The sequence below is a fragment of the Ostrea edulis genome, chromosome 2 (genome assembly GCF_947568905.1).
Source record: "Ostrea edulis chromosome 2, xbOstEdul1.1, whole genome shotgun sequence".
Taxonomy (NCBI): Eukaryota; Metazoa; Mollusca; class Bivalvia; order Ostreida; family Ostreidae; genus Ostrea; species Ostrea edulis.
The window spans coordinates 106639354-106649642 of NC_079165.1; the positions used below are offsets into that span (position 1 = coordinate 106639354).

General features: G+C 36.5%; 1 protein-coding gene across 4 annotated transcripts in view; it reads right to left on the reverse strand.

Moving 5' to 3' along the window:
* Window positions 1–242: 242 nt before the first annotated feature.
* Window positions 243–10289, reverse strand: part of LOC125679511 (uncharacterized) — a 29042-nt gene continuing 18995 nt past the window's right edge. For all 4 annotated transcript variants that reach the window (XM_048918776.2, XM_048918777.2, XM_048918778.2 and 1 more), the window contains 9 exons: window positions 7511–7666; window positions 7028–7195; window positions 5498–5686; window positions 5209–5370; window positions 4619–4869; window positions 2173–2371; window positions 1988–2092; window positions 1764–1883; window positions 243–949 (listed from right to left, as the gene is read on the reverse strand). In XM_048918776.2, coding sequence (XP_048774733.2) covers window positions 668–949; window positions 1764–1883; window positions 1988–2092; window positions 2173–2371; window positions 4619–4869; window positions 5209–5370; window positions 5498–5686; window positions 7028–7195; window positions 7511–7666 — 1632 coding nt within the window. In that variant the 3' untranslated portion in view covers window positions 243–667. The remainder of the gene's footprint in view (window positions 950–1763; window positions 1884–1987; window positions 2093–2172; window positions 2372–4618; window positions 4870–5208; window positions 5371–5497; window positions 5687–7027; window positions 7196–7510; window positions 7667–10289) is intronic.

Below are 10289 nucleotides of genomic sequence, written 5' to 3' on the forward strand. Positions count from 1 at the left end.
GCTGTCACTGTGGACATGAAGAAGAGCATCGCTTATAGTGATTTCTGATTGGATGAAAATGCGAGTCATGTTCACGCCGTCCTTGAACAAATATGGATTCCCTTTACCCAAGGATGCTTTGTGCCAGGTCAGTTAAATTTTAATACGTTACATGATTATGAAAATTCAAACATAAGATACAGCCATGTAGACAAACGACAGTCAAGCACATCGGTTGCCTGATCAGATAAAGAACAGAACAATTTCTTCTCAGATATACCATTTAATGAAAGTTCTCTGTATCATCAATAATATGAATACTGTTAATTTCATCATTGGTGTTCGCATGATTGGTTTAGTCACAGCAACAGTAACCATTGGTAACCAAGACAAACATCCAAAGTATATAAAAATTCGTTATAACTTATATATATACCTGTCTACATAGGGATTATGTTGAAAAATCATCAAAACATTAAATCATCAACATATAGTCAAAATACTAAAACTAGTTCTTGATAATTCAATTGTTCTCAGAAATATGCAATTGATAATAAATAAATGTATAAGATATTGAAATAAAACAACTACACTTGTCAGTTACTAATGATTATATCTCGTAATGGATGGAGATAACTGTTAGGAGTACCAGGCTTATATCAATTCATTAACTGGTGACGGAAGTCTTTTATTGGGGCCAGATGAAGCCCTTGCTTACTAGAGGTCCTTTATCGTACAGGGTCACGGCCGGCCACACGGTCAGGTGCACGATGTCCCCCTTCTTCTCGTAGTACTTGTACGATTTCTTGTCCATCTGTTCGCCCTGTTTCTGCCAGCAGATACACATAGGCGGATCCTGAACCGTCATCAGCCACAAATATTCCACCACTTTGTCTATGTACTGCTCCACGTGCACGAACTTCTTGTAATTCAGGTTGCATCCCTCTTTTATGCACATCTCTTTGAACATCTTCAAAGCGGTATGACAGAATTTAATTGTTATAAAGCGTGCCTCAGTACTTGACTAGTCAATTCTTCATGTTATTACATTTCACATTTCATGTAGTGACACCTACACCAGTACTCAAAGAAGTATTAATTTACTTTCTACAAAGTCACATAATCAGTTTTATGCATTGTAACGTCTTGAGAAGAAGTATGAATATAATTTGATAACATAAACACCCTTGAATATCGAATCGTACATTGCAATAAAGTCCAGAATGTTCGACTCTGTGCAGTTATCTAGAACACATGTATAGAAATATTGATAGCTTCACCCGACTTTTACTATTGAGAAAAGTGCAAGTTTCGTAATTTTTTGCCTGTTTATTGGTTTTTCTTGGTCTTTTCTCTATTTTTCTTAATTTATTAGTTCAACAAAATTTCTAGATATAAACATATATTTCGCAAGTTGATTTTGTAAAGCGAAGACCTAAAAACAAATTTAAGTCAAAACTGCCTCTAAATCTTACTTTTCGACGCCACGTGTGGCATGTTTCAGATGAAGAAGTCAAATTATATAAGGTAAAATACAGAGTGCATAAGACTTAGGTAGGACTAAATTGAAAATCATTTTCATGTTCTTTATGGGGTAAGAATCCAGCATCTTTCGCAATTTTTTTTTTTACCACAAAAACTTAAAAATGCCACCCCTTCGCCTTCAAATACCTCCATCGACTGGGTCTAAATTACTGATATTATTTTAGAAGTCTATTATTTGAAGTAAATAAAGAAAATAAAATAAGGTTAGTTAATTCGTATTAATCTCATCTAATGCCTACCACACACAGGGATGGGACGGACGCTCTAGCGGAGGACTTTTGGAACTCCTTGGCATGTCTTGTAGCGGAGGAAAAGACGCTCGACTTATGTGTAGTGGATTTTTCATCAACTCTGATATCCTGAAAACAAATATAGCGCGCTTATTCTCAGATACACTCTAGTTATTCCAATAAAAATGTACACGTTTAAAAAGGTTATTTCCCATGCCATTAATTTCAGAAACCTGGTCATTGTTTGTCCATTTCACATGAACCATAGAAAATCGCATGGAATCCATCAAGTGTTGAAGCTGCTGTTCTTTAATGTCTTTGGAGAATTTTTCCGCGTTCTACAATAGAACAGACATACAGGTGAGACGTTTCTGTCCTGTCAAAGCTACCAATTTCAACTCTTCTTCATTCAACTTACTATAATAATATGCATTAAGAGTTTAACGATTTCGTCCTCGCTTTTATCGTTGTCTTGCAACTCCTCGAAAGCGTCGGACCACTCATTGTCATAAACGTTGTTGAATTTTTCGCTCAGTTTTGTGGGTCTGTTGGGGTCACTCAGGTCGGCAATATTAGGATTTCCTTCTATGAGTTGTCGACTCGCGAAACTGCTTAATCTGCAATAACCAGAGAGTGGTCAACACTTACGGTCACAAAGCTCTGTATAGGTAAAATACCCATATCATACTATTCTGGTCGTAAACACACTTGCAACAAACAAAAACTTGAATGCTTTAGTTGATATACATTTTTGGTTTATCTGGTTGTAATTAGTATAATCATAAATTGCCTACATTATTAAGAACTTATAATTCCAATGTTATTTATCACAATTGTTTTGATTGGACAAACATAAAGCTGAATGAGAGTTTACACATCAATAAATCCAAACAAGAGGCCCAGGGGCCTTATAGGTCATCTGAGTATCATGTAACAACCATCCAATGTTTGAATTAGGTTTGTGTTTAAATATAAGAATTTTACTTTTGGATGGAAGAAACATTGAATAGCTATGTGGTCAGCCCCGCCTTTGCACCAGAACCCCTGACCCAGGGGCCATAAATTTCAGTTTTGAAAGAAGCATCCTTGATCATCATTATCATACTATTAGTTTGTCTACTTAATACCCAGTAGCAGAGGAGAAGATTTTCAAAGAAATAAAATGCATTTTCACTATATGATCAATAGGGCCCCCACCCTAATACCAGAACCCCTGACCCAGGGGCCATGAATTTCACAATTTTGAAAGAGGCATCCTTGCTCATCATAACCATGCTATTGGTTTGTCTACTTAATACCCAAGGACAGAGAAGAAGATTTTCAATGAAATAATGCATTTTCACTATATGACTTATAGAGCCCCACCCTAGCACCAGAACCCCTGATCCAGGGGCCATGAATTTCACAATTTTTAACAAGAGGTACTGTGAGCAATGCTCACTAAGAATACCCCCCGCTTACCCCAATCTCCCAAAGGGTGTTGGTAATAGGTATAAACTACCTCTTTTCTGAGTGTTGCTACTTCGATGTCCAGTGCGCATGACCTTTGACCTTTTGACCCCAAAATCGATAGGGAACATCTTCATCCCATGGGTAGTCCATATGTATGATATGGTGACTGTAGGTGGAAAGGATAACGCTTTAGAGCCCGGAAACCATATTGCTACTTCAATGTCCAGTGTGCGTGACCTTTTGACCCCAAAATCGATAGGGATCATCTTCATCCCATGGGTAGTCCATATATATGATATGGTGACGGTAGGTGGAAAGGATAATGCTTTAGAGCCTGGAAACCATTGCGTCTAAAGACGGACGGACGGACAGACCGATTCCAGTATAACCCCCCCCCCCCCCCACAACTTGTTGCGGGGGGTATAAAGAGGCATCCTTGCTCATCATTACCATGCTATTAGTTTGTCTACTTAATACCCAGAGACAGAGAAGAAGATTTTCTACATTTTCACTATATGACCAATAGAGCCCCACCCTAACACAAGAACCCCTGCCCCAGGGGCCATAAATTTCACAATTTTGGTAGAGGGCTCAACGCTCATTATAATTATGCCCACAGTTTGGCTTCTTGATGTCCAGGAGTAAAGAAGAAGATTTTTTAAAATTACACTCATTTTGATGGTTTTTGCCCCACCCCTCAGGCCCCAGGGGGGCAGGGACCACGAATTTCAAAATTTTTGTTCCCCTCCACCCACAGATGCTATATGCCAAAATTGGTTGAAATTGGTTCAGGGGTTTTAGAGAAGAAGCTGAAAATGTTCAAATGTTAACGCACGACGACGGACAAAAACAGATAGCAATAGGTCACCTGAATGAATTCAAGTGACCTAAAAAGCGATGTCTTCATACGCGACTGAAAACAAATAACATAGTGCGGGGAACTATTAACATTTTTGAAATTGTTAATACAATGAATGGATTGAAATCATACGAATCAAACATTCTTTTTGAAGAATTTATCGATGTGTAAACTCCGGACATTTTACTCACAAACTTAACATAAAAATGCTTCACACTTTTATTCAGATTGTGAGTAAAATTCCGGAGTTTACACATCGATAAATTCTTCAAAAAGAATGTTTAATCCTATAGTACATCTTCTATGAGGTTGAAAAATTGTGATATATCATCCCTCCCTATATAACTCTATACAATAAAGTTTTCCAATTGTATTAGACATGATTGAGAAATCGTAAAATTAAATTCCATGCTGTGAAATTTATTCTACTTCTATAAAAATAAATTTAGCATCCATTTTCATTATTTTTGAAAAACGTTCGTTTGTAGCAAGTGGTCTTGGACCCTAAGAGGAATATTCCATGACAAGAACGGTAACTCGTGATGGATTTCACCTTGTTGTGAGCTCTTCTATCTTGGCTTGAAGTTGCTGCTCGCGCTGTGCCGACTCTTTTAGTCTTTCCATGGACACGGCAATTTTCTTCTCATTCTCATCTAATCTCTTGTCGCCTTCCTCGCTGGATAGACTAGCCTGCGAAGTGCTTCGATGAAGTGTACCTCTATGGGGCTGACGTGAAGCTTCATCCAGGGTTTTTGTCCGTTTGGACGGTTTCCGTACAAGTTCGGGAGTTGTCATCACGACTGTCTTGAAATAAAATAATAACGTTTCAATTTCTTGGCATCAGTTAACTATAACGTAGTATTTCTTAACCAGATATTTTATAGGATGCATATTCTAACCCCCTGCTTGTAACTGGCGACTAAATGGGGCGGTCCTTCGGATGAGACCACAAAAACCGATGTTACAGCAGGTGTGACGCGATAAAGATCCCTCCCTGCTCTAAGGCCGTAAGCGCCGAGCATAGGACTATATTTTGCAGCCCTTCACCGGCAATGGTGACGTCTCCATATGAGTGAAAATTTCTCGAGAGGGACGTTAAACAATAATCAATCAATCAACACATGTATCTTGTGACTTCTATACCTCTTCATCCGGGTGGAGAGCAAAATATTTCCTGTCTGTAAGTAGCAGGTCTTCAAGCTCCTTTTGGGCATCTGCATTTTCTGAATTCTCGGGTACTTCTTCCTTTATGAAGTTTCTCAGATGTTTGTAACGCCTTTCATCCATAGTTACATCTCTTGGATTCTGAAAGACATTTAGACAAAACACATATTTCAACGAAAGTTTACAAACATAAAAGAAATAGGTCATTAACTGATATAAAATAAATATAGTTCTATAAATAGAATTGTCTAACACGTGACCGGATTACCATGAGATCCATTTCCCTGGCACGCTCATCTCGAGCCTTGAATTTAAGCCACCTCTTTTCGATGCTCAGCAGGTCTTTGTAGTCGCTCTCAGCGTACCTGTATCTACGTAAGGTGGTGTCGTTCCTCTCCTTCACGGTGTTCAACACGACCTCAATACCCTCCCTCTTATTCACTTTGGATTTTAGAAGCTGTGGTTAAGTCAGAAAACCAGGATCAAGTTGAGAAATAATTTTTTGTTTATTGTTTTCTTTGGGGGAGTTTTTTTTTTCTTCCCCTCATTGGTTTCGTTCTTGATTTTGTTTTGATTTTTTGTCCGTATGCCAAGAAATCCCGTCCGGTCTGAATTCTTTGGCTTCAATAGGACCATAATACATGCTGATTAATAGTAGCCGTCGCTTATCTCTTAATTGAGGTCACTGATTTATAACGGTTTTTCTACACCGGAGATTTTGCTAGGAATTTCTTGGCATGCTCTTATTTTCTTTTGTTTCAAGATGGTTTTCTGGGAAATCCAAATACATTATACTTAATAGTTGGTATAAATGTTAGGAAAAACACATCTTAAATGTTCTCATAATGTATAATGGATTATGGAATATGGGAAATTATATTTTATTAAATCTAATGATATATATGAAATTTCCATCATCGTACATGAAGCTGAAATCTTGTTAAAACTATTGGTTAGTCTACTAACTGGGTGATATTTATGAAAACAATAAAAATGAAATATGATTTCCTGGGCATTCCTATTACAGTGGTTGCTGTAAAGCCGTTTCCCCGAGATACATTTGTAAGTGTCATTTTAAAACATTCGCACAACTCAGCAGTGTATTGATACAGGAAGCGAGTTAAATGAGAACGACGCTATGCGGTCAGTCGATGATAAACAGCCAGCATGGGATGGCTGAACACTTGCTAGTGCTATATAAAATGATGGATCCAGCACTTTACATTTTGAAATAATTTGATCATGCTTTAAAAAAAAAAAAAAAAAAAAAAAAAGAAGAATGAAGCCGATGTTGGTCATCTTTTGTGAGCTGGGAAAAGCTGCATTGTTGTATTATTGCTTTTGTACAGTAAGGTATATACACATAGTTATACAATAATGTATATTATATATACACATACAAGTATTTGTTGATCAAAGCAAAATAATTCAATTAATGAATCACCAGAAAAACCCCAGTCTCAATTTCTTTACCTGAAACTAAAAGAAATTATCTGATTTCAAATGTATTATAAATATGTGAATTATTGACAAGGGCAACGGACACTGTGGTTTTGTTTGTTTATCAATTTTTGTTTTAGTGTTTTGTTTTTTATTTATCTATCTATTCATTAATTTCTTCTTCTTTTTTTTCATTTCCTTTTTATTATTTATTTAGGGGGGTGCTTTTTTATGCTATGACTGTCGATTTTTCACGCATTTTGTGCAAGGAAAGTTGAATTAAGGTGGAGTACTCCACACGCACTAGCAAAGTTTAAACAAATAATTCTACAACTATTAAATTCATGCTGACAAATACCTCTCCGTGGCGTTTACTTTGAGCCGCATACAGAAGAATGAGGAATTGAAATTCGTCCAAGGCATGGTCAAACACGTTGTGACCGTGGACAATCAGCTGACTGAGAATCTGGAATCTCTCCCGAGCCTCGGACAGGTAAACTTCCGACACGTTCAAACTGTCCATATTCTAAACACGAAACATTTACTAAAATACATGTAAGAATCAAGCTTAAACATGACGATATGTGTTAAAAAAAAAAAAAAAAAAAAAACCGCTTCAAATTACTAAGACCAAGTACTCATCAAAATCATCCACTCAAGTACGCTTATTTATATATTTAAACCTATTGTATAAAATCAAAAAGAAAAAAATGCAAAATCATATTTCAAAAACGCATGTACACCTTAAGTGGAAGGTAATCTAACTAAAATTAGATATTATATCCGCTCGCATTTTTGCTACAGGAGCGGATCCAAAAAAAGAAGGTGAGCGTCTGTTTACCCTGGATTCTCTCTGATACTCCAGTGCCCTGTTCTCCAGCTCCTGGAGTTGCTTGTATCCCTCATTTTTCGTGACTTTGTCGTCTTTTGATGTATCTAACAGGATTTTTATGTTTTGATACGCACTGATAAAGCATCCTGGATGTCGCTGACTCATCTACATATGTATAAATGTTACTATCAAAATAGCCAGATTTTTGTTTTATATGTTTGTTTAAGGAATCCCTGTCTAATTTGTAAGGCATACGAGATGATTAATTACGATATAAAACGTGATAATCTATAAATAACGGTTCTTCACACACCCAACAAACTAGACTGCTATTCCTTATATTTATATTTGAAAAATGGTAATAAGAAAAATACTGCCAAATAGAAATTGAAATACATCTTCCACAGTCCCGGCCAACTGACCTCATTAATTTGCATTCAAGTGAATTGGTTATCTATGGTGGCATATTTCTGCCACCACTTGTAAGATCTTAATGTCGACTTGTAAGATCTTTATGTCGACCTGTCTGATCTTTATGTCGACGTGTCAGAAAATAATAACCATGACTAGCACATAACTACATATATCTTGTTATTTAATTATTTAGCTGTTCATGCCACTGTCATTTACTTGTCATCATAATTGCTGATTGATCGATTATGGTTTACAAGTCAATATAATTATCTGACAAGTCAACATAATTTTGTGACAAATCGACATGTCAGATGATTATGTCGATTTGTCAGATAATATGACGATTTGCCGGAAAGTGACGTCGACTTGTCAGGTGATCATGTTGACTTTTCAGATCTTTATGTCGACTTGTCAGAAAAAGATGTTGTCAACTGGATGATATAAACTGGGTATGGACACGTTTTCATGCTGAAGTTTTAAACACATGAATAAGTGACAAGTCGACAGAAACATCTGACAAATCGGCATAAAGATCTGATAAGACGACATAATTATTTGAAAAGTGGTGGCAAAACCATGCCACCATAGTTTTCACAAAGAAAACAGTTGGGAATGTAAATTCAAAAATATAGGGCTCACGGCGGTTGTGACCGGTTGACAGGGGATGCTTACTCCTCCAAGACACATGATCCCACCTCTGGTGTGCCCAGGGGTCCGTATTTACGCAACTATCCATTTTGTGTTGCTTATAAGAGTTATGAGATTGATCACTGTTCGTTATCTTCACCTTTCATAGAGTGGAGGCATATTGTCAGATAATTATATCCACTTGTAAGATGATTATGTCGACTTATAGGACAAAAATCCTCGCTGATATTTTCTTATCATCGCATATTTACTCCTTTATCCAGTGAATATTACTAGGGTTATTGAACTTATATTGGTGAATATTGCCACGAGTTGGCTGTCAAAATGCACGAGCTTGCGAGTGCATTTTGACAGTCAACGAGTGCCAATATTCACCTATATAAGTTCAATAACCCTTTTATTATATAGCTAAAGTATTTAGTTGTTAAATTATATCCCTTTACACTCAAACTACTCCAAAATAGACGAGAATTCATCAATATTGGCATCTAAGGTGAAGGTGTGCAATAACAGCATGCATTTCTTAACTGTTCAATATTTAATCCGTCATTAATGCATGAAGCAAACTGATTTTGTAAATGGGGACATCATAATTTATGTACAGTAAAACATTTTGCTTAAGTAAATATCAAATACCGGCTCTGTCAGATTCGGAGGACCGTCATCTGCCATTTTGGGTTGTTTACGTCGTTATGGTAACGTCAATATTGAACGCTCATACTCAGAATGTTTCGGGCGCATACAATTTACGCAATGCAAAGTTAGCGTTCAATAAATTCTCAGGATATTGAACGCTAACATTCTCTAGATGTTATGCAGATTTTATAATAAACTATTTATTAGCTATATAATAATACCCAATATGACATACATTAAAAGTATTACACTATATGTTTTCCTACACCGTTTATGACGTCACAAGTTAAGGACAATTTTCCTTAGTCTGTATGCGTAATAGTGACGTGGTTACAGAATGTTAGTTGATAAATAAATTTTAAAAAACGGGAGAAGGGAGGAGGGGGTTAACATGTGATGAATATAGGATCCCCCATGGTTTGATATGATTTATATCGTGTTTGGAAACTGTTGAAATAAAAAAAAATCCTTTAACATTTTAAAGACCAAATTTTAAGCCACCTCCCTTATTTTAACTTTTATTATCCTGTTTAATAAAAATGTCTGATTTTGACAAATGTACCTCTGTTTATGTACATGTACGAGTGTCTGCCATATTTGAAAAAGTGGTAACATATACATTTTCTTTGGTTATTGATTAAATTAAACTACATTAAGTGGGAATTAATACAGTTTTTCTACCTTGAACCATTGGTCTTGATAAGTCACATGAAGATGTAGCTACCTTAATATCTGACAAGTCAGCATCACAATCTGACAGGTTAACAGCATGATCTGACAAGTCGACATAATGATCTGACAATTAAGTTGACATAATTATCTGACAAGTCAACATCAAGATCTGACAGGTTGACATATTCATCTAACAAGAGGTCCATGGGCCACATCGCTCACCTGAGTCACCTTGGCCCATATCTAAAGATTTTCTCTATGTATTAGTATATAAAATTTTGACCCCAATTGTAGCCCCCATCCAAACCCCAGGGGCCATGATTGGAACAAACCTGAATCTGCATTATGTCAGGAAGCTTTAATGTAAATGTAAACTTTCCTGGCCCAGTGATTCTTAAGAAGATTTTAATGACATTCC